Here is a 26,071-nt window from a genome sequence, read left to right on the forward strand (position 1 = left end):
ATAGACCATTCATAGTTTTACTTTCTTCTTTTTCCAAACATTCTGCACTCATTCCAGAACATTCTCTCTTGTTTAAATTGCATATGCCATCCTGTTCAACTTCATTGTCCATCTCCGGTCTAGAAACTTTCATCTCCTCACTATAAATATTAGTTGTTTTTTCACTTTCAGGTTTGCCTTGCTCTCCTCCATCTGGGGGTGGTCTTACCACGTCTACATGCTTCATACAATCATCTGGCGGCCATTTTGGTTTGCTTACTATAACTTTCTCAACAGTTGAACTTTGCTTAGAACTCTCTGCTGAAGGAGGCCATGTTATGTTGAGTTTACCTCTTTCACCGGATGTCTTCAAGCTGAGATCATCTAAAGTGCTTTGTTCTTCATTTGGTGACAGGCTTTGAGGATTACTGGCTTTACTTGACTCTGTGTCCAATGTTTTATTTTTCCCTTGCCTTTCCACTTGGGGATCAGCAATGGCGGTTTTTGCGTCAGGGTTCCAGAGGGCTTTGTGGGGCTTGTATCCAAAACCTTCATCGTAATTTCCTTTTGATTTGAAGAGTTGCTTAAAGTGGGGTTTGCAGTATATGTTTCCATGAAGAGATGCATAGCTTCCTAAACTGTGAAGTAACAGAGGAAAAATATTAAGAGAAATCATATATTTGGACCTCTTTAACATTTCGCAGAAGTACTTATTGAATATACACACCCAACAATACTTATATTAGTTGCAAGTGAGATGTGTTTGTTTAAAAATGCTAAAGACAATATGATTTGCCAGAAAGGCGTCACAGCACCATGTCAGGTCAATTCCACCATTTGTTTCACAGCTGGATGTTTGAACTCTGTTTGATTGGATTTAACACCATGGAGTAAATTTATCAGGCTGCGGGTTTGAAAAAGTGGAGATGTTGCCTATAGCAACTAGTCAGATTCTAGCTGTCATTTTGTAGAATGTACTAAATAAATGATAACTAGAATCTGATTGGTTGCTAAAGGTATCATCTCTACTTTTTCAAACCCGCAGCTTGATAAATTTACTCCCATAACTTTTCTGCATTAATGTGACAGGAACTACAGGTTGTTTTATCACCCATTTTTAAACTGGAGAAATTCAGATGATTAGGTTATTAAATCAGTTACTAAAATGTGCTATGAATCTTGTCAAAGTATACACAAAGTCAAAGTAATACTAACAATTTATTATTACAGCTTTGTTTTCTTACTTAATATCCTGTGGCTGATTAACACTGCCATAAACCATGAGTACAGTTGAAACCATGGCCCCTCCATTCCATTCCCCATCACTCACTAAAACACGCAGAGTTCTTGTACACTCCAAAGTTGTTTTTAAAGTTCATTATTACAAACAAACATAAATTTCCTTACCCTGAGTGTATCAATAGACCGACTGGGCCGGATTCATTACATCACGAAAAACTATTGTATTGAGCGTTTTTTAAAAATGCACATAAATTGGGCAAACGCTCGTCTGTATTCAACAAGGAGCGGATGTAAAGATACGTCTGTTGGTGAATATGTGTCTAGGTGCGCTCTGCTCTAACAGACAATACACTGCAGGATACATCCAGTACACATTTGGAATATAAAGTCACAAAAGAACGCACACACAAAAAAAATCCTGTCACCTGTTTAATAATATGGTCATTAAAGACAAAACAATAAAAAAATAAAAACGTTTTTTTTAAAAAAATGCCCGACCCCCATAAAGTACATTTATCAGGATGTTATTAATGTACATTTTTACAGTTAATTCATTTTTACAGTTGCTCTTGATTGCAAGCACACAGCTTGAATCGCACACTGCTGCGTGCGCTCAAGCTTGGCACGCCCTTACTGTACATCGACTACGTGCATACGCTCATTCACCTACGTGTTGCGCCCATGAAATCATTTTCTGTAGTAAAGATCCTTTGCGCTTGAAGATTAATTGGCCGCTGCTGTGTTCTCTGGTGTATGGTTGGTTTCTGGGCATTCGCAGAGCGATTTTATGCAAAATACTGAATGTATCGGCATTTATGTTCCTTAATGAATCAAGCGCATGGTAGTAACACTCATGCTCTAAGAATTTTCCAGTTTGATCACTGAACTATAAGCTCTCAATCCCAAGCTGGCTGTCAGAGCCATTCCTGCACTACTGAGTTTTATTGGGGAAGTTCCCTGCCCCAGGACACCCTGCCCAGATACCCCTAATCTAACCCAGAACTGTAAATATCTTTTGCAACTGTGTCATAAAGTAGTCATTGGGAAAAATATAAAATAATTGAAATGCAAAATATAAGAAAAGTGGTAACTTATTCAGGGTAGATGCTGGCATTTCTAGCGCCCCCTGCTGGAGGTTTGTGGATGAATTTATGGATAGGATAGCAAAGTATTTGAGGATTATATTATCTTTACCAAATATTCTGTATGACACAACCGAACCATGTAACCCCATGAAAGTGTGATATTCCTTGTGGTGTCAGATGGATCCAGTTGTGAGTAATCTCAGAATAATACTTCCAGCTTAAATAAAATATATTGCTATGTTCCAAAAAATGCTTGTTTCGCAGCATTTTAAGGCAAGTTGTACAGAAGGCACTACATCTACCAATATCTACCAAGACATTATGGCCACTTTACATGAGAGTATATTTGGGTCATAATTTTCTGAGTTCTATAAATCTTATTTAATTCACTATGCAGAATAAAACCAGAGAATGTCCAGAGGATGTACAGGAGATGTCCTTATTGTAGATTAATTGCACCTACTGTAATTTAGGGCAGATGAAGCAGAGATAAGAGGTGACCATATGTGGACTGCATGTAACAATTAGGAGACAGCAGAAATTGGAATCTCAAGTAAGAGTTATATGCCCTCTAGAGAGCTTGAGGTTCCATTAAAAAGTAAACCTCTGGACTCCATCCGTCATCGCCGTGAGCCGTACTACGATACAGTTCTTGGCTTCAGTTATCAGGACAGGTCCCCATGAAGAAACTGGACACCCCTTTTTTATACATTGGGGCATAGTCAACTAGCCGCGGATTGCCTCCGGAACGGACTGCCTCCTGGAACTGACTGCCTCCGGAACGGCTAATTGAATATGACCCATAAAGTCAGATAGAAAAAATAGATGTACGCCTTTATCCAGCATACACAATAAGAAGAGTAGTACTGAACAGTGGGGCACTAATAATAAGAGTATCTAAGGAAGACCTAAAACACCCAGCTAAGTACATTATTACATTTTGAAACGATTCTATTTGTTACTCTGTATAACAACAACACTCACCTTAATATACTTCCACAATGTTTACAACAAAAGCAGTTCTTATGAAAGGTCTGCTTGTCTACCACCAGGCATTCCATTGGATAAACTTTCTTTTGACAAATCATGCACATTTCCTTTTCCTGAGGAAGCATTTTCTAAGGGAGAAAAAATAGATTTATGGGATATCCATTGAACTCCAATGCTAATTACAAGTCTTCAGTCTGAAATTCAGATTTTCTCTATTCAATTATAGATTGTGATTGGTCGGAGATAAATTCTTCATCTAAATCTCATTCTATAATATCCAGAATGTTGTTACTGAAATACCTGTCACATCGGGGAATTCAAATATGTATTTCTATTTTTTGTTTATTTATTTGTCCAACAAGGACATAACTTTTTTGTGGTCCCACTTTCTCTGAGAACTTTTATAGACTGCTATAATTTTTTATTGATATTCACTCTGCTGATTACATTTACGTGGTATATGATGAGTGTATATCATCACTGTTTACAGCCGTGTGGGCAGATGTTTCCTGTTTTTGTTTTAACATATATTTATTTATAATTCATACCTTTATCTTAACAGAAAGAAAACTTGTAAAGGACCGTGCCACTTCTTTGTAGCCAATGGGTTCATGTGTATGTAGTCTTTCCCAGAGTACATGAATGTCAGAGTGTTTTGTTGCTTGAGCATGAAAACTGATTACTGCTGTTACAGTCTCATACATGACATTTATGACAGTTTGATTAAGACATTTCCGATAAATAGTAATGTGTAACTATCAAACAATGTTTCCTAGTTGACACTAGGGGGTATATTTACTAAACTGCGGGTTTGAAAAAGTGGAGATGTTGCCTATAGCAACCAATCAGATTCTAGCAGTCATTTTGTAGAATGTACTAAATAAATGACAGCTAGAATCTGATTGGTTGCTATAGGCAACATCTCCACTTTTTCAAACCCGCAGTTTAGTAAATATACCCCATGAACTCTATATGGTATGATAATAAATAAATGATAATATGGTACCGTCTGACTAGGTGGTGTAATGCTCAAACAATACTTAAAGGGCTTGTACACCCCCTCATATAAATGAAGGTAGTTGTTGCTGTCCTTTATTATGCTAAATATAAACATTTCAAACTTCTACTGCTGATGTCTGCCAGAATTATACAACCCATTTAAAGACCATGCAGCCTATGTTTACCTATATATATATATATATATATATATATATATATATATATATATATATCTGTTGGATGTACAATTCAGACCCCAGAACTCTAGTGACTTTACAATATGGACCATATAAGTCTTAGCTGGCTTTACAATGCAGACTCCAAAGCCTCTGGTAACACCCTATATCTCTGATGATGACAAAAATGTAGACTCATTTACTTACCAGTCCTGTGGTCCTGCACTGTCTCTCTTTGGCTCACCACTTCATTTGTGCAAGGAAGTAGTCATACTCACTATATGGCTCCTAGCACTCTGTTTGGTGATTAGGGCCCGCAGTGCACCTTACTGATTATGGGAGCTTCATGAACTCTGATTGGTGAATTCCTGGTGCTGTCCACCAATCAGAGTGCAGGGAGCCACCTGGTGGGTTTGATAGCTTCTCACACAACTGATCATAGGAAGGAGAAATTTTACTCCCTGTCTCCTGAAAGCCATAAGATTGGGGGCAGAACACCTTGAAACTGGGAGACAGGGCTTCCAATGTGGGCGGCTCCCGAAAAATTTGGGAGCCTCAATACCTAAGTATTGATGCCATTGCTTTCTAGGAATTAATGGGCTGCATTTTCATGAATAGGTGTCAGTCCATAAAATCACTATATGTAGGTGTATTATGATGTGGCAAATGTGTGCACAATTACAATACTCACTATATGTTATATTTGATGTAAGACAGAACATTAATAACTATCCCTTCCAAATCTGTCCTTAAAACAGCTGTTCACATTTCTCTTATTCCCATTTTTCTGCACTATAGACTGCATCATGTCTTAACAAGGGTGCATCATTCTTTATAACGTCTTGCAGAAGAGTCTGTCTCTTTTACATATCTAACAATCTCTGACAAACATTCATTTACATCTGTATGATATTTCACAATATTTCATGCAATTATTGAATAATTTGCAAAACATGTGCTTAATGGATGCAATTAGTATGCAAATATATGCAAAATATAATGTCATTTTTACCTCCAGATTCAACTGCATTTTACTGTCAGCACAGCAATCATTGTTAGTCACAAACACACACAGCGTGCCGTTAAAGAAGAAGCCTTCAGAAAGAGAATAGGAAAGGCAGTAGGGATAAAGGGAATCTTAAAACAATGGGGAAAATATTTTGTTAGGTTTCAACAACATATTATTATTTTTTTATTGGAACTGCAAAAATTCACTGCACGGTTGACAAAATTTTAGTTGATTAGGGACTTCTCAAACTTGTCATGCCTATTTACCGGTAATTAACTTCTCTTGATGGTAGCTACTCGTCATCTCGGAAGCGTCTGAGACAGTGTAGCCGAGACTTTTAAATACCCTCTCGCTTTCTTCCCAGGTCTTTTGAAAATTCTTCAGTATTTCCTCTGGGGATTCAGTGGCAGAAATATCAAGCATATGACCTGATATGACATCTTCATATGTTGGAGGTGCATGTTTGAATTCAAATCCAGTCTTCATACCTTCAGAGTTCCGTGAAGCCCTTGACCTAATCACCTTGCTTTCCATCTTGTCAACACCAGAAACTTGTGATATGGTCTCAGAATGCATCATTGGTTTATATAAATGATCTTTGCTATCTTCGTGCCTGTTCATAAATATATTTTCCCTGTTGTCTCTAAGTTGTTTTATCGGCACAGTTCTAGCTTTCTGCGTTATAGGGACCTCATTAACTGGCTTTTGGCTTTCCTGGTGTACTGCCTTCTTTTGTTCACTTTGAAATTTACCGCTCTGTGTTCTAAAGTGAGAACTTGGACTTTCTGTTTGGCCTGCCCCATGCCCTTCGCTGGTGCCTTCTAAATTCGATTTTTTATGGAGGTTTACTTTGTCTCTCGTGTAAACATTTTTATCGGTGGTTTTAAACGTATGCTCTGCAGGGAGCTTTGTTTTATGTGATACTGATATTACATCCAAACTATCCACGTCTAGGCCCAGCCATTTTGGAATGTGTTTTGGATCTTTTTGAGAGATGGTTTGATGTGTTTCGGATATTCTAGCTTCCTCGTATATTTCTGTTCTGCCCTCCAACGTGCTGACTGTCACTTCTCCTAAAGGGACAGGAGTGGCGCTCACGGAGCCGGTGGTATGGCTTTCTATTTTAAGCTGCCGACGCAGACTAGCAGGAGAATGTATAATCTCACATTTTTTCTCTACTACTACTGGAATTGGGGTGATAGCTCGAGGTTGTGCTGCTCCATATGATAATTTTGCTGTGGTGTCTTTTAGCTTTGCAAGTTGCTCGGAGCGACTTTTTTGAGGCGATGGGGATGGAGATGCCGTTTTTGGTGTCGTGGAACGTCTCAGTGGCAGTGGTATTGTGACCGGTTCCTTAGGGAGGGGGGATGGACAGGGAGCTCTGTCTCTGTGTGGGGACTCTGTACTCCTTGCTGTAGATTCTATAGTAATATATGTAGGTGATGGAGATCTCATCTTCAGCAAAGGAGAACAAGCTCTAATATTTGTTTGTTTCATATCACTTGGTCTATTAAATTCATTGCTGATCTTTCTCTGTCTAGCGCCAACTTTTTTGGAAACGGCAGTAATTTGCTTCTGAGACACCTCGCTCTGACTATTGACTTCATTTTTAGTGTTCACCGATGTAGAAGATCTTATAGCTGCTTGTATAGTTCCTTCCAAAGTTGACTGCATGCCCATAGCCCGATCCTTAATGTAGGACACTTGCTCCGTAATACCATCCATATTGTTGGATGCAGCCAGGTGGGCAATGTCTTCCTTCTTCTCTGGACTGATTAACCAGGTGGGGACAATGCTTAGGAAAGTCCTAAACGTGCTTATACTCAACGTCTGTGGATTTGATTCCAATTTCTTGGCATTAGATACTGTGTGCTGCAACTCCTCACATTTCCTCAGGTATTCTATCACGTTTGATGATTTAACTTCCTCTTTGCTTTGTGAATCAGAAAGTACCTGCAGGTCACTCTTCTTTTCGATGGCTTCTCTCGTTGCAGACGTTTGACACACTTGTTTGTCTGTAACAACATGTTTAGCGGTGGAAATATTTTCTCGCGCTGGTTCTTTTGAAAGTGGCAGTGGAAGTGGTGCTTTTTGTTGATGGATTTGGCGCTGATGAAAACCTTTTGACTTCTCAACATGATCATGAACCCCAGAAATATTCTGCTTGATTATAGCATCACTTTTAACATGGTCTTTCTTAATTTGTAATTTTCTTTGGAATTTCGGGGACTCTATGGTTTTAGTTACTGAGCTGCCTACATCCCTGTGCTGGCTTTGCAATGTTTTGGTTTCCCTTTCGAGAGACACCGCTTGGACATTACTTGAGCTCTCCAGCTGCCTTTGCTCTGAGCTTTCCAAAATTGTTTGTGCCTTTAATTCCTGGCTTATATGTTTTTCAGTAAAATGTTCAGCTGTACTGTCAGTGTGCTTTATGCTGCCTGTGTCGTTTGCTGTTTTAGCAGAAGTTTCAAGCTTTGCCTTTGGTAGACTTTCAATAATAAGGTTAATATTAGCTTGAGGAGAACATGTTCTGGCTTCTTGCAATGTATCCACATGTTTTGACATTTCTGACTTGTTAAAAACATATTGCTTATTTGTATGCTCGAATGCAGTGGATCCCTTAAAAATGTCTGAATGTTGTTGTTGCTGCATCATTTGGATTTCTTTTGAGAATGTTTGTACATCTGGAACATTGCTTGTCATTGATGAGGGGGAGGATGATGATACAAATTGAGTTAAATTGTGTTTATTAACATTATATAATTCTTGATGAGCCTCATTTGAAATTAAATTGTCATCTGCCTTCACTTGAGTCTTTGCTTTAATTACATCTCTTGTAGATGTCACTGTAGCTATAGGCGATTCTCTTGATATAGATTGGACAGCTCCCGTCTTTGTAGTGACTTGTTTGCTTTGGGTTTCGGAGGCTGCTGATGTAACAACATGAGATATAACCTTGTTCTTATTTTTCTCTATTTCTTCTCTTTGCTGACGGTACTTTTCTTCGGCAATCATTAGGGGAGTCTTGAATTTTCTGACGTATGTTTTAGGTCTTGGTGGTGGAGTATCAACGTGTATGGCTGGAGACATCCTGGGTGGGAAGAATACTTTCTTCTTGGGCTTTATTGTTTCTTCATGAATCTTTTCTAATTCACGGTCACATGCCAGTTGATCTAAGTCTTGTTCACTTAACTGAGTGGTGTTTTTGATTTGCTCCAGTGCAGAAGCTGCTGCTCCTAATGTTGCTGCCCCTGTGGTGGATAGTGTTTCTTCCTGCAGATGGTTAACTGTCACATCTCTTGTTGTGAGTCTTGATAACTGAGTCACATTAGTCAGCGCTGGAGATATTCGTGGTGAAAAAATAACTTTTTTCTTGGGTTTCAAAGCCTCCTCGTGAATTGTCTCCATTTCCTGATCACAAACTATTTGATCATAATCTTTCACAGCTGACTCAATATTGCTCTCAGTTTGCACAGAAACTATAGTATCTTGTGCAACCGTTTTAGAATGAATTGGGGAAATCTCAGTTTTTACCACTGGAGATATAGTTGGGGAACATAAAACCTTTTTCTTTGCATTTAAATCCACTTTATTGATTATTTCTAATTCTTTGCAGAATTCAGATTGTTTATAATCTTCAATATGTGACTTACTGGTACTAACTTTTTGCTTAACTTCAGAAACTGTTGATTGCGAGGTAACATTCTTACATTTGCTGAACTTGGAAACTGTCATGGCTCCTGTTTTAGGCTGAAAGATGGGGACTTTAGACTTTGGAAGCAAGTCGGATGCTTGTTTTTCAGAATACTTAATAGAATGTTGATTATTAATGTATTTTTGTGACTGTTTAAGATCCAATTCATTTTCAGAATATTTTTTCAAATATGATTTGGACTCTTTACTTCTTGTGACGGGCTGCTCTTGGCAAGGCATACTCGTTGACTCTTTGTATTGCATAAATGGCGGTGGCGTTTCTGGTGGAGATGGAAGAATTTCATTATCTATTCTATCCACTACTGGTGGAGGTGGTGAAGGAAAATAATCAGGCTCATTAAATATCTTGAATGCTAGTTGAGTTGGTAGTGGTGGTGGTGGCGGAGGTGGTGGTGGTGTAGGTGCCATTGGAGGCTCCACCAATGAAGGCTGTGGTAACGGTGGTGGAGGGGGGAAGTAAATTTCAGGTTTTTCCCTTTTGTTTGCAATTTGTTTAGTGTGGTTATAACTGCTCATGGAAAGCTGATGTCCACTTCCAGTAGAGATATGTTTACTTTTTTCACTGACCTCCTGGACTAATTTATTTTTAGTCACCTGTACATTATGAATGTTTTCAGTTGCCTTTTGTAATGAGATTTTATCAACAGTCTTTAATTCTTTGTCTGCAATTTCTACATTGTTATTGATGGAATCTAAAACTTGGGCCTGTTGAGTGCTTGATGTACTCTCTGAAAGCAATCTCTTTGACTTCTGTGATTGTTGACTTGTCATGTGTTCCTGAACACGACCAGATGTTTGGTAGCTCCCTCTCTTAATCACATTGATAGCTGTAGATTTGGAGGTATTGATATTGGAAGACAGTTTTGCTTTTTGCGTGACCTTGTTTTGATTGATTAGGCTGGTTTGTAATTTTTCTTTCCGTCCCTTGCTAACGCCTTGGACTTTAGATATTTCTTCTGCAACTTGAGCATCAGAGAATGTATCACTTTTCCAGGCTTTGCTGGTCAATGCCTTTTGTGCATTGTCCTCTCTAGAAATTGTAACTTTGCTATCTCCAGTTTGATTGGAGGCATCACAAATTTTTTCTTTCTCTCCACTTTTTATGTCAGCCCAAACATTGGAAGTTTCAGTAACCTTCTGTTGCAACGTGTTAATATTTACCTGGCTTCTGTTATTGATTTGTGTTGCATTCTCAATAACCTTCTGTTGCACCATATTAATATTTTGTTGAATTTGATCAACTTTTGTTGATGTATGTTGGTCTTCAAGACCTACAGTGAACAGTTTCCCACTTGAAAGTCCTCTTTTACCTAACATTTCATGAACTTCTTCATTAGATTGAATAAATGTTTTCATAGTGTCTTTCACATTGCCTTCAATGCTTGGTCTGCGTTGAACTGGCTGAGATTGAGGCTGTAGCAATGTCTTCATGGTACTTTTTACATCACCTTGAATGCTGACTTGATGTTGGACATGTTTTTTTTCTGTTGAAGAGTCCAGCAGGCTTTGCATGGTTGCATTCATGTCTCCTCTGATTACATTTTCCTTTTCCGCTTGCTTTACTGACTGCTGTGCTTCTTTTAAAGATTTTAATGATGCCTCGAGGTTACCGTGAATAACTTCCTCCTTAACAAACTCTGTTTTCAGGTTTACTGCTTTATCTAGAGAATCAATGGTTGCTTGAATGTCACCCGGGACAACATCTGGCTTTTCCGTATCCCTCACTTGGTTCTGTGATTCGGTAAGAGACTTCAATGTTGCAAGAAGATCAGCTTTAATGATGTCTTCTTTCTGTACAACTACGGTCTGATTTATGGCTTGGTTAAGTGAATTAAGGGTTGCTTTCAAATTGCCTTTTACAACTTCTTCTTTATTAACATCAAAGGATTTATTCTCAGGCTCAGTCATAAAAACCTTAACTGTATTATATACATCTCCAGGGATGATATCTGTTTCATCAACAGTTCGCTCGACTTGGTACTCCTGCTTTTTTAGTAACAATTTTGTACCTTCAACATCGCCTCCAACAATTTCTTCACTTTTTTGTTCCATAGTGACAATCTCTGATACCCCCTGTAGCCTTTGTAAATAATCTAATGCTCCAGATTCAATACAAGTGGTATAAAACTGGACATTGCCCCTTTCTGAATCCTCTATTTTAACTTTCTCCAACTTCTGATCCGACGTGGCAGAGGACTTTAAGTTATACATTGTACGCTTTATATCTCCGGCTACCACTTCATCACGCTGAAAATCACATTTGTTATCCATGTTAAGTAGAGAGTACACCGTCATTTTTATATCCCCTTTCTCACTTTCTTGAATGAGTATTCCTTGTTTCACAAAATTCTCACTGCAGAGGTTTTTGATAGCTTCCTGTATATCTCCTCCTATAATGTCCTCTCTGTCTGTCTGAGCATCAGTTGATCGATTGAATAATTGTGATTTTGTCAAATTGATGTTGCCTTTTTCTTCATCATTTAAAATCACCATTCTTTCTGTAGATAAGTTCTGAGACAGTAAGTTCATCATTATATTCTGAAGATCTCCTCTTATGATTTCTTCTTTTTCAATCTCTGGACTTTGTTGGTTCATTAGTTGGTATTTGGCCATTCGGACATCACCCACTTCATCTGCTTCTAGAATAATCCCATGAGACTTCACAATCTTCTGGTCATACAATTCTTTTAACGTTTCTTGAATATTCTTACCAACAATGTCGTGTTTCTCTGTCTTCTGCTCGTTAAATTCATGCAGTGGTGTTGTCTCGAAAAGCCAAGTTGTTGTTCTAACATCGGCTTGTGGGATTTCCTCCCTCAACGTCTTTCTGACACTTTCATCATTTACTTGGATTGAGTCCAAGTTCTGATTTTCGAAAAGCCACACAGCTTCTTGCACATCTCCTTTTTGGATGTCTTCTACTGCCACTCTTTTCATGTTGTCATAATTTTCTTCATGAAGCTCATCAAGAGTGTGAGTTTCAAATAACCAAGTCGAGGTTTTGACATTGCCCTGTTTAATCTCACTGATACTTACTGTTCTTACAAACTGGCTCTTATCTCCCTTTTCAAAGATCTCTCTGTTGCCTTTAACATCTCCACCTTGGATAGATTCAATGGTACGAACATCTGATGTAGCCTCATCACAAATTGTATCTAGTGATTGAGTTTCAAATCGCCAGCGCACCGCGTTAACATCTCCTCTCTGAATGTCCTCTTGGGTCACAGCTTTTATAACAAACACTTCATTAGAATCATTAAAAGAGTCTAAAGGCTTTGTCTCAAACAGCCATCTTGTTCCACGGACATTGCCATGACATACTTCTTCCTTTTTCACGGTTGTGACTTCATGATAAAATCCTTCTTTATCTTGCACAGCATAGAGAGGCTGCGTTTCAAACATCAGTGTATAGTTTTTCACGTCACCTTTTAGTATATCTTCCACATCAACTGTCTTTGTCCCTGTGTCTTCTGAACTTTCATCCTTAATCTGATCTAATGAAAAGGTCTCAAAAATAAAACATCCCTTTCTGACATTTCCACCTTGCACATCCGTGATTGCAAATGCTGCTTTTGTTGTGTCCTGGTTTTCATTGATCTCATCAATAGAATGGTTCTCAAACATCCACCTGCAATTTAAGACATTTCCTTTCTGAATGTCCTCACATTTCATGTTTGCTATCTTTTGCAACACCTCCTGTGAACTAGAACTAATTTTATCTAGTGGCTGGTTTTCAAAAACATATTTTATGGTAGAGACATCACCTGATTGGACATCAATTTCAACCACTCTCTTAAAGTCTTTTTTCTCTTCTCCTTGTATATGTTCTAAATTCTGTGTCTCAAATAGGAAGCAAACTGTTTGCACATCTCTACCTATAATTTTCTCCTGATCCAAACTTGTGGACTTTTCTGATTCATCTCGTATTGCGTCAAGTGCTTGAGTTTCAAAGAGCCATGTGCAAGTTTTGACATCTCCCTTTTGAATTTCTTCACCGCTTGCCGTGTTAACTTGTTTGTCATAAAGATCTTCCATTGGTTGGGTTTCAAAAAGCCATTTACACATCTTGACATCACCTTTAACAATATCTGTTCTGTCTTCTTTTATAATTTCTTCATCTTCAGAGTTCCTAAAGTGTTTGATAGAATCCAACGTTTGGGTCTCAAAAAGCCATTTTCCTGTTTTGACATCACCAGACTGTATTTCTTGAGAAGAGATTCCTCTGATAACCTGGTAATTATCAACACTTTCTTCAAACTGGTCAATCGGTATGGTTTCAAACATCCACTGACATGTTCGTACATCTCCTCTCACTACTTCCTCTTGACGGATAGTTTTGACTTCATGATAATGTCCAAAACGATCCTGAATAGCATACAGGGGTGTTGTTTCAAAAAGTTTTTTGTTCAGTTTTACAGTTCCCTTATCAGCATCTTCAATTTGAATTTTATATGAAAAATCACCAGTTTGCCAATCTTCTCTCTCAAATGCATTTCTACAGGAACTAACATCTCCTCTATGGATTTCATCAAGCTGGACAGTCCGCGTATGTTCTTTCTTGTCCTCCCTAATCTGTTCAAGAGGACATGTTTCAAAAACCCATTTTTGATGGCGAACATCACCTTTTTCCTCTTCTGTGGTGACTACCTTTTTAAGCTTGCCAACCTCAACATCTTCCTTGAGTTCATCCATTGGCACATTTTCAAATAGGTATTTTGTATTACTAACATTTCCTCCTAGTATCTCTTCCCCCTGAAGAGGCCTTTCATTAGCATTGTCTTTCAACATATCCATTGGAAGAGTTTCAAAAATCCAACATTTTTGGTATACATCTGCACCAATGATGGCTTCTTTTTGAGTGGCAGAATCCGACTCTTCTTTAATTGAGTCCAAGGGATGTGTTTCGAACAGCCATTTTGCCTTTCCTACCCCACCTTTAACACTTTCCTCCATAGATATGCCTTTGACAACTTTAATTTGAACTTCATCTTGATTAATCATGTCCAAAGGCTGCGTTTCGAACATCCACCGCGCTGTTTTAACGTCTCCCTTTTCAATATCTTCCTTGCACACAGTTTTTATCTCAAGTACTTTCCCGGAACTATCTTTTAAGACATATTTGGAGTCAGTTTCAAATTGTTTTACTGTTCTTTTAACATCTCCTTTAAACTCCTGGAGTTCTGATTTAAGTCTCAACATATTCATTTCATCAACTGAAGAAAGACCCCCATCACGATACTGAGTTTCAAATAAATACCTTCCAGTTTTTACATCTCCCCCATGAATGTCTTCTGAAGCAAGAGTAATATCGGCATCATTCTCCTTGTGAATTTTGTTCAGAGAATCTAACGGCTGCGTTTCAAACAACCAAGTCGCTGTCCGAACATCTCCTCTTGCGAGATCTGGAACCTTATCAGCCGTCTCTGAAGTGTTGGCGGTATCCACACCAAGAGCATGAATTGGTTGTGTCTCAAACATCCAAGTCGCATACTTCACATCCCCTCCAGCAATTATCTCCTGCTCTCCGATACTTTTAATATGACTTTGCTCTGGTGACTCATCTTTAATAGAGTCTAAGGGTTGATTTTCAAAGACCCACCTCATAGACTGAACTTCTCCTTTTAAAATTTCATCCCATTCTAAATACTCTCTTTCGGGGCTAAGACATTTCTGTGGGCTGCCTGCAGGATTTTCAAATACATATCTTGCTTGTTGGACATCACCTTTTTGCTCACATTGATTTGTTACAATCTCAGAAACTTCGTTGAAATATTCCTTTTCTAAATTCTTTCTCACTTCTGGATGTATGTGCTTATATAAACGTTTGAGCTCGTTAAGGTTTCTCTGCTTTGAATATACATCTTTGGTAGAAGACGATACATGCCTTTCTGTCGAGTTGGGAGGTTCTGGGGACTGGGAAAAATCTGCTATTTCGGAAGTCTCTAAAATATCCGGAGGAGAGGGAGGAGGCGGGAACTCCTCTAAACTTCCAAAATGAACAAACTTAGTGCTACCAGACTTTGATGCACGTTCTGTTTTCAGTGATGAGCACATTGAATCATAGGCTTTGCTTGATGCACCAGAGGTGCTGGCATTTGCCACTGGCCATTCAAATTCTGGATGATCATTATATATCTTTAGGGGACAAAATGCATGTCTTTAATTTGCCTTAACTACAATTACTATAAAATAGTTGACAGCAAAATTAATATTTCTATTCTAGAGAAAATTATAGTTCCCTTAAATATAGCATTGTATTGCATTTACTATATAATGCAATACTACACATTTTATATTTAAAGATAATATGACATTTTAAAATAATTTTTGGTAATTTCTTAAAGGGCAGCGATCTGAGTTTTTGTTATAAAATTAATTATCCAAGCTGCTCTTTTATGTGTTTTTAAAATATTTTATTGTACAAAGAAAACAGTATCAGTAGAAAGAATAATAGTTTGTTAAGCATAGAAAAGATAAGCTTAAAGTATACAACATAGTAAGATAAAAATGGCCATTTTCCTGATTCAAACTTGTTTGAAATAACTTTATTCAAAGATTGAAGATGGTATCATTATACACTACATATTGTGTTACTATATAATGTTATTTTATAAAAAATGTATTTTGCTTACTGGTGAAACACATTTTAAGAAAGTTATACTTAAACTATACCTTTGTATGTTTCCCATGTGAGATTTCTTTCCCACCAATATTGGTGCTTTTTTCATTGAGTGATTTCTCAAATTGTTCCTTAAGGACCTGTGCCGAAATTTTTTGGTTTTCCTCATAACCTGTTAAAATAACAAATACCTAGAATTAATAAATATAATTGTAGCTTTTGAATAAGTACAATGAAATCTGTTGTTGAGTTGAGACGATCTCTACTGAGAAACATATGAGCTGGTGACCATTTTTTATACCACTGTTTGTAAACAGGCTCAATTTTATACCAGTTAAACTGCATTTATACAAAATTGTGCTGATCCAGCCCATTTACAGAAAGATCAATTCCTCAGGGCTATGATTCTGTAGTGTCTTGACCTTGTGATCAGACATGTAGACACAAATGAGAAAACGACAGCTGGGTTTGAAATAAATACAACGCAAGTTTGGGATATGAGATATGAATTGATATGGTATGAATGAGAATATCCACTGCTTTTCAGTCTAGGGATCATCCCGTTACTTTTACCTGACTGTTATACAAAACAGCAAAGTGAAACATTAATTCAATGAAACAATTTAATTTTGTGGCAAATGTTAGCATTTGCATATGACATCTCTTTAAACTCATCATTTCCTGTTTACTTTCTGGAGAGATGCGTTGAGATTGACCCACATGCTGACCTCGGTGCAATATTTTGTTCTGCTGAATTGTTTTGAAAGGAAAAAGCAGCAATATTTGTACAGAATCCAAAAATCAATACATCTTCTGCGTTCATCTACTTCTGTACTACACAACTATTGACTCTAGATTTGTGTAAAATATGGGAGGATGGGCTGTTACAGGAGCACTATGGCAGAGCTCTGGAAAATGGTATAAATAACAAAATGAGGGCTCACCGAGAATGGAAAACATTTAGAGAAATGAAACCAACAAAGAATTGTGGGTTTACTGGGTTGGAAATTAGCACCTATGTTTTCTCAGACATTTGCAAAATAATCTTCATTTAAACCCCATATAACTTGTGAACGTATAGTAAATTCTGAGCGTAAATATCTGTATCAAAATATGTAGCTGCACAATAAAGGTCGTTTATGATCCACAAGCATGTGGCCACATAGAACACTGTAGTCCACAATGTGGTCTTTGGAACTGCCTCTATAAAACCAGTCTGCACCTACTCTTGGAGGATAGCGATCAGTGTGGGAATGTACATGGTTGGAACCAGTAAATATGTCATTAAATAGCCAACCAACTAACACTTTAGGGACAAACAGCCTCATTTATGCCTTAAATAACTCCCGAGAAAGTGAACACTGTGATTATATTTATTACATGTGGCACTATTATAAATTTGAATTTTATTACGTTAGAACATGCTTTCCCATATAAAGGGGGAGAGTCAATTGCTGGTGATGTGGTACGCGGACATTGCTGACAGTTGTGGTAGAAATCTCTGCACATTTTTCCTCACACTTCTATGGGGTGTGAGGAAAAATGAGCTGAGATTTCTGTCAACTCCCCGCCGCGAACATTCCGGAGACACCTTGTGGATGATTGAATTCCCCCCAAAGTGTACCTGATGTCTAAATATCTATGACAGAAAACACACTTACATGTGTTACTGTGCCTTGTGATCTAGAGCAGGACGGCTGTTTCGTTCTACAGATTATGGCCCTAATGTAGGATGCAAGTACGACGTATATATGCTTCTCACACACAATGCGCTGCACTGCCTGGGCACAATATGATTTGTGATTTCTGAGGCAGGTCAGGGGCATTTTGGAGCAAGAGGAGTACAGTAAAAGTGTGGCCACAAACTTTCTCTAGCCCGTTTCAGATGCTTTGGAATTCGTCACTTACGAAACGTGAATTTTGTGCCTTCACAAGACAGGTACATGCTTTGCAAACGAATATTTGCACTCCAGCTATTTATGCGCTATATTTAAGGTTGCACATATTAAATGCTATGTCTTACTCAACATCCAGATGTGAAAATGCAAATATGCAGAAGCCTATCTGCATACATGCAAAACTGTATATTTTATGTTCAACTCTAAATCAATTATGTGCAAACTCCAGTATGACGTTTGTGTGATGGACGGCTGCACACATTTCCAGGTATTACATTACCTGAAACATTGCTGAATTTTGCTTACAACTCTAAAGTGTGTGGGAAAAGCAGTGATATTTTGGATACTGTACATCACCTGGAACCTCATTGCACAGAGATCCTGAGGGACAGCCAAAGAGAATGGAATGGTCCCCTATATGTCTTGCTGTGCTGTATAAATCCATGTTATTTGTTACTGTTAAACCAGTGAGGAAGAGGCAGTTTTGGCATAAGGGGAGTATTTGAGGAACATGGGAGTGAGGCACACAAAGGAAATTGTCTACGACAACAGGGTTTAGGGCACAAGAATCTAAATTTGTTTCTAAATGTTTTTTTGTGCTGAGAAATGTTAAATTAGTCTAATAGATTATTTATCCAAACATTATAACTAGTTCCATGCTAATATGTATGGTAGGGTATGAGAAGGGCACCATTTAAGATGCCACCTTGTACAGCAGAATGACCAAAGCCACCGCTGCCTATGAACCAATACAAGAGCTTCCTTCATCTACTGTATGATTGTATACAGGAATGTATAGCAGCAGGAATATTACAGCTCTAAAGGAGTTGTCCATATTCAGATGACATGGGGCCTGATTCATTAAGGATCTTAACTTGAGAAACTTCTTATTTCAGTCTCCTGGACAAAACCATGTTACAATGCAAGGGGTGCAAATTAGTATTCTGTTTTGCACATAAGTTAAATACTGACTGTTTTTTTCATGTAGCACACAAATACTTGATAGTTTATTTGTACACTGAAATTTAAAGTTGATATTTGTGTGCTACATGAAAAAACAGTCAGTATTTAACTTATGTGCAAAACAGAATACTAATTTGCACCCCTTGCATTGTAGCATGGTTTTTGTCCAGGAGACTGAAATAAGAAGTTTAGATCCTTAATGAATCAGGCCCATAGTTATTAGCTTGTACTTGCAACTCCTACTAAAGACATTGCTTTTTATTACTGGCTATCTCATATGGATATGTTGTTTATTTTCATTGCCCTGTGATAAAGCTCTGATTTGCTCTCTGCACTGGACACAACTGTATCAAGACAGAGGCTGATTAAAACCCCATGGGGCCCTAGACAAGATACTGGTTTGGGCCCCCTTTTATACCCGCATTATAACGGGTTAAGCTGATCAGGGCCCCTCTGTGCCCACTAATGTATGATCCGGCTCTGTATCCAGAGATCAGTTTATATATTCCAGGGCAATTACGATACCCAACTCTGCCTGATGTTATGAATACATTGCTGAAAAGCACAGATATATGCTACAAAAAATAAGCAATATGAATGCATCTAAAAACGTGAAGCCCCTTTCCTTATAATAGCACAGGTTACAGCATAGACTGACGGTAGATTTTTTTTTTTATCACATCACCTAACAAGACAAAGTTGTCGCTTTCTAGAATGTACTAGATAGATGATAGCTGGAATGTGATTGGTTGCTATGGGCAACACCGCCTCTTCTCCTTTTTAGAAGAGTTGATTAATCTACTCCTCAGGCTTGAGAGAACCCATAGCTGTGTTATTCCCTGACACTATGGTAGTTATTATTAGTTTGATGTATGTTTTATAAATAGAACATTCGATTCTCCTTTATCACTTCAAAATAAGTTGCTGATCAGTGAACGTACATGTTAAATCTATGAGTCTTTCATTTGCTACCTCACCGCATTCCACTCTGTAGCAGCTCTAAGCACAGTTAAAGCTGTTCTTACCTTCTCCATCAGCTCCTTGATTATAATTAGACACTGCGCTCGTCTCATGGGTGCTTTGCTCTTGAAAGGATACCTAGGTAAAGTAAATTATGGCATTTAAAATGTAGTGTTGCCACAAATCTAAATAAATACATGAATGGACACACTGCAGCGTATCCCCAGAAACGTTTGTTGACTATAGAGCTGTTTTTTGTTTTTTTTCCAAGTAATATAAATACTCAGCATGCTAGCGGAAATTTGTATAGTACCTGTTCTGCATTACAAGCTGAAAATTGAGTTTCATGTTGCTCAGCTGCTTGGCTGCTGCTTGTGAACTGGATGTCATTGCTTCTCCTTGTTTCCTGAAGAAGAAAAAACAGAAAATGTTTTCTTTTTAACATGCAAAGGTTTGTCTTACATGTCAAATGTTTTTGATGTGAGTCATTTAGCGCTAGTTCCACGTACACAAAATATATATCACAGACAGCTAAAGCACCATCAGTTATTTATATAGTGCCACTGATTCCGCGGCGCTGTACAGAGAACTCACTCACATCAGTCCCTGCCCCATCGGAGCTTACAGTCTAAATTCCTTAACACACATACACAGAGAGACTAAGGTCAATTTTTATAGCAGCCAATTAACCTACTATTATGTTTTTGGAGTGTGGGAGGGAACCCACGCAAACACAAGGAGAACATACAAATGCCACACAGATAAGGCCATGGTCAGGAATAAAACTCATGACCTCAGTGCTGTGAGGTAGAAGTGCTAACCACTGAGCCACTGTGCTGCTCATGTCTACAATGCCAGTTTATAGAGCCTGTAAAGCCATTTTTTAATATTAAAGATGACCTGTAACATTAATGATATGGGATTTTAATTTATTTCTGCTAATGGCATGTCTTGGATTCCAACTGTCCCGATTTGAGAAGACTGTCCTGCTGTTTATCCTGATGCACTTCTCCTGACTCCAGGAAGTTGGGAGTTTTGTCCCTGCTGAACCTGGTAGCAGGTACGTGTGGCAATTCAAGAGTGTTTTTAGGGGAAGGGATTTATGGGCTAGGACTGTGCTCAACTTGTTATAATTTAGGCCATTATTAGTAGAGATGAAAAGATGTTGAGACAAAAAAGTGGGTAGCTCTCTGTCTTTCCAGCTCCACCTCCACTCCTATCCATCACTGTTTCCAGCGCTACACCCCAATAAGGAACACTGAGAGCGGTGAGCGAGGGAAGAGACACTGCATGGAGGTAGCTCGGCCCAGTATTGACTGTTAATGTCATTACTGTGTGACAGTCTTTACTGGGATGACTTGACTCTATATAGTGTCATCGCAGTGTTCCGTATTGGTAGAGAGAACACTTTTATTTTGCAGATCTCCTGTTCTGAGAATACACATAGTGATTTTGTGCACTATATGCTCATTTAGTTTGCTAGGCAGGGGCGAACGGAGGATTGTCGGGGGGGGGGGGGTTTCCCCCCCGACCCCAAAAAAACCCCACCCCCCGCGAGAGCTGCTTCTTCAGCGCTGTCCTATACAGCAGCCGCGGCGCTGTCTAAGAAGCATCCGCGGCGGTGCTGTATACACTACAGCACCGCCGCGGACGCTTCTTTGACAGCGCCGCGGCTGCTGTATAGGACAGTGCAGCTATAGCGGCCACTTAGTTAGCGCAGGGGGGGGGGTTCTGTAGACTCAGAACCCCCCCCTGCGTGCGCCACTGCTAGGCCCATGTTTTATTAAGAGGTGAAAAGCCGTGTGTTCTACACTGCAAATTCAAGCCATGAAAAAGCTTTCAAACCATAGAGCCAACCTCAACGAAGTTAGAAAACTTTAAAGTGTTGACTTGCTCTAAGTAATTAATTCCCACAGGTAACGTCAGCCTTGTGAAATGTTACTGCACATCCTAGGTGAGCGCCTGCACGTTACTACTGGGATGATTCAGAAGAAAGAAGCTCTTATGAAATGGGAGAGTAATTAGAAATGCTGTATCTGAGCTGATGGTGGATACATTGTTTTCTCTGCCTCTGGGATGCATTAGTTTAAATGTAGTCATTTGTGAAAAACATTTCAAGCTTTGTTTTAAATGACTAAATATGCATGTTGAAAACGCAGCTTAATCAGACAAGAAAGCTCTGTGAAAGGAAAGGAAAATAGTACTTAAATTCAATATATTATGGTACTGTTTAAAGTAAGATATGATTGTATTTGCACATGTACAAAAAAAGCTTGAAACTAATTTGCAAAAACAAAAACTCATGGTAAGATTAATAAAAAAAACAAAGCATTTACGGCTGCAATTAATGAAAAAATATTCATGATAGCAGTATATACATGTAACAGATATCTGATGACAATTATTAAATAATCAATTAAGATTTATTTTGCTTTTTTAACGGAGTAGGTTCTTGAATATTCAAGTTCATGGCATCCATTAGTGAAATTTCCACTAATAATTGTAAAGTCTGAGTAAAAATCTAAATTAAATGTACTGTTGGTAACACGGGTACTAAAGAAAAATAGTTCTAAACTGTGCGCATGTTTCTCTGTCATGTACTTCCTACAACTGTATTTTAGGCATAAAGAAATGTACCTGTTGGTGGGGGCTGTCCTGTGGACCAGTGATAATTCAGAGTGTAAACTATGACTTTTGGGCAAATTCAATTCTAAAACAAATTGCAGCGTAGTGTCCCGGAACGGCCACGAGACACTGGGCAGCAATTTTTGTCAGTGAAAGTACTGAATTTTGCCTGCGCCCCATAGAGACGAGAAACAAACGTCAGCCGTACTTTTTACTGTACTGCTGGTAAAAAAGCAGGCACGCAATTTTCCTAGGAACATCGTAGCCAATTGAATTCCTTCCTTTATGTTTTAGAACATCCTATAATTTGGAGCTGTCACATAAAGCTCCTCAGGAGCACAGAGTGCATGATTCTGGCAAAACGTTCATAAATATACATGAATATTTACACCAGCCAAGAAGATGAGTAAGATCATGACATAAAAGTACAAATGAGCAAACAGTTTGGCAGAATATTCACAGGTGAAATTTGGCCAAACAGCAGTCAGACTGAGCCGATGCCCCCCTGCCCCCCGGCCCAGCCCGCCCCTGCCCTGTGCTCACCAGGCTGGGGCTGACACACATTTATTTCATGCCATGATCAAATAAATTTCCCCATTGTTTGCAAAATGTATTTATTTATGTTTTCAATCATTTGCCAGTGCTGGTTTGGTGTATATATATATCTCACTACAACTCTAATTTTCCTCCATAGTCTCACTGTTCTTCCTGTAATTCAGGTACGTTTGCACAAATAGAAAAGTAATGCACCCATGCAAATGATCTATTACTTATAACTTACTTGACCATTATTTCACTGGAGAAGGATTACTTTGTGAGTAATTTGCCTGTTTTGCTGGAGAGAGTAAAATAATAGGTGGGTGTGGGGGTACTATCTGCCACTGGGGGTACCAAAGCCATTCAGCAATTCCTCCCTTTCCGTCATTCTATCATTTACATCAATGATTTATAAACCACTTCGACCACAATGCTAAATGAGCAGTGTTTTAGGACGAAAACCTTTAGTTGACGTAACTCTTGCAATGCACATCCTAATGGTTTTTCCACCCCTCTGCACATGGTTGCGCACTTTGGACCTCATTTAGAGTCGGACGCAAAGTCCGTTTGAGAAGTGTAGGAGTGGGAGTGTGCCGCAGCTTGGTAGCGTATAATGAGTAGCTAGCAACCCCACAGTTGCGTCCCACTCGTAATACCCTACCGAGCTGCGAGCAGTTCCTGCAACTAGCTAACCGCTTGCGCCACCTAATTCCTGCCGCACAGCTTTAGCCCTGTTTTGACGTGTGTTGCGACTGCGCCTCACTGCGACTAGGACTTACATGGTCATGCCTTCACAATTCCGCGTTCCTCCATTCTCTCGTCGTGAGCCGCAAGCTGTCGCAAGTGTTAATTGCGTCCAAGATACAGACGGATATGGTGCTTGCTGCACATGCGTGATAGTGTTTTTTTGTTTGATGCGACTAAAACTGACTTTGCGTCCGACTCAAAACGAGGTCCTTTCTGTTTGCAGAGGCTACTCTGCAGAGCGGAGAGGGGACCAGCACTTCAATGTGCACTACAGGGCCATCGATGCTCAATGTTCTAAGACCATCGTATATGAACTCCTTTGTGTGTAAACAATGGGTGCAACTCTTGTACGCCTATGTGCCATACATTCCAGGTGCAACATGGCGCCCACTAGTGACAAACAAACAGCCTTTACAGATCAAAATAACATGTAGCTCCTGCTTATTGAATTTATGCAAAAATCAGTTTACAACAACACAGAACATGTCCAGTCTCAATTTGCATCATGAAATTGTTGCAGCCAAGCTCTGAGGCAACTGAACTGGCTTCTGGATTTACAGTCAGCCATGTTGAAGAATCAATAATGAAATAAAAGGATTGGATTGTTTTTATAAAACATGTTTTATATGACTGAAATTGACAGGGTTCTCTCACATAATTGCTATCTAACTGCTTACCAAGACCTTGTCTCTCAGTCAGCCCATTAAAGACTGACACAGAAGACTATTCACATTAAAATATGATGTCTATTATCCACTGCTAGTTGACATTGTAATGTATTGGAGACGCAGTTAATGAAAGACAGCTACAATCACGATTTGATTAGGCGACCCGTGATTTTTTTTCCTAATGTACATCACGCAAAGTCTAATGGACTTTCAGAAAGTAGTTCATTAACAATACAATCTTTACAAATCATATTTCTGGAGGTTGTAGCAATCCGTCAGCACAAACAAACCCAATAACAAAAATAACAAATAATAGCTTAATTTAAGAGAATACGTCCCCTATGCACATTGGGTACAGACATTTTGTGGGCCGATCCTGTATACTCATCACCATCATCATTATCAGCTATTTATATAGCGCCACTAATTCCGCAGCGCTGTACAGAGAACTCACTCACATCAGTCCCTACCCCATTGGAGCTTACAGTCTAAATTCCCTAACACATACAGGCACATACACGCACATGCACGCACACACACACAGACAGATTAGGGTCAATTTGATGGCAGCCAATTAATCTACTAGTATGTTTTTGACGTGTGACTCAGTTTATCAACTTACTTGGAAATAATTATATCAATGAGAACAGTATTTTCTATTGTCTATTTCAATCCCAGCATACTGGCCGATAGTTGTCAGGGCTTGCTGGGATTTGTAGTTTCACAGCACCTGTAGCGCCACAGGTTGACCAGGTCTGTTCTATTTACTTTGCAAACAGTGTAAGGATTGAAGTCTTTGAATCCAGTGTGATCTAATGGCTTTTTTTTTTAAGGCATTATAAATAATACCATTAATCGGACAGCAAGGAGTGAAAATATCAAATGTGGCGGGGATTTTCAGCACTGGAATCTGCAGTGCTGCTACTTAGAGGTATCAGGGAAGCATTACTGTCTAAGATCAGTGCTAAATAAACTTCTATAACCCCTACACTGAAAATAATTATGTTTGTTTGAGTCGTCCTCATCAAAGCACTTTTTTTGAGTTTCCCAGGACATAGTTGGCCAGTCCTCTGACAAAGACCACAGTTGTGGACAGGGGCAGGCTGGGTTGGGGAGGCAAAGGAGCATCTGCCCCCCGGGCCGGTCCCATAGTGGACTACCTTGGGCTGGGTCACTAGGCCACCTGCATTTTTCCCTTTAAAATAGGCTGCTGAGTCAAGTCTTGTTCCCCAGGCTAAAATTTTCTAGCCCTCCCCTGTTGTGGATATGTATGTGGTTGATCTACTGTGCAAAACATGGAAATTTGATATAGATTTAATTCTTTACATTTACTTTGCATTATAAGATGAAGCTAACTAGGCTTGAAAACAGCCTTTTTGTGGGCCTAACCAATATTCATGGGAATGCAGCTATCAATTGAGTGGGGTACGGCATATGGATGCCGAATACCCCAACAACACTTACCACGACATGATGACTCCGAAGGCCTCCTTACTGACCATCACCGATGACCACTACTGTTGAAATCGTTTTGAACCAATCACGAAGAAGTAATAAGCCGGCTCCCCTTTATGGAGTTATTCACCATGGCGATGGGATTATCGCTGTTCTTAATGGGGTAATGTAAGTATAAGTATGTCAAAGAAGCGTCCGCGGCGGTGCTATATTGTATACAGCACCGCCGCGGACGCTTCTTTGACAGCGCCGCGGCTGCTGGATAGTACAGAGCTGCCGAAATGGAGCCCGCGCCTGTGCAGCAGCTTTCGCTTTTTTTTCTTTTTATGGGGGGGGGGGGAATCCCCCCTTAAAAATCTTGCGTGCGCCCCTGTACAATGTAGTTTACAAAGCCTTCTTCATTGT

At 39.1% G+C, this 26,071-nt stretch overlaps 1 protein-coding gene across 2 annotated transcripts in view; it reads right to left on the reverse strand.

Moving 5' to 3' along the window:
* Positions 1-510: 510 nt before the first annotated feature.
* XIRP2 (xin actin binding repeat containing 2) overlaps positions 511-26,071 on the reverse strand; it is a 228,763-nt gene continuing 203,202 nt past the window's right edge. For both annotated transcript variants that reach the window (XM_075180721.1, XM_075180722.1), the window contains 6 exons: positions 19,948-20,040; positions 19,700-19,772; positions 15,867-15,985; positions 5,747-15,329; positions 3,291-3,424; positions 511-617 (listed from right to left, as the gene is read on the reverse strand). In XM_075180721.1, the coding sequence (XP_075036822.1) occupies positions 3,330-3,424; positions 5,747-15,329; positions 15,867-15,985; positions 19,700-19,772; positions 19,948-20,040 (9,963 nt within the window). In that variant the 3' untranslated portion in view covers positions 511-617; positions 3,291-3,329. The remainder of the gene's footprint in view (positions 618-3,290; positions 3,425-5,746; positions 15,330-15,866; positions 15,986-19,699; positions 19,773-19,947; positions 20,041-26,071) is intronic.

Source organism: Mixophyes fleayi, chromosome 7, assembly GCF_038048845.1.
Source record: "Mixophyes fleayi isolate aMixFle1 chromosome 7, aMixFle1.hap1, whole genome shotgun sequence".
NCBI classification, from domain to species: Eukaryota; Metazoa; Chordata; class Amphibia; order Anura; family Limnodynastidae; genus Mixophyes; species Mixophyes fleayi.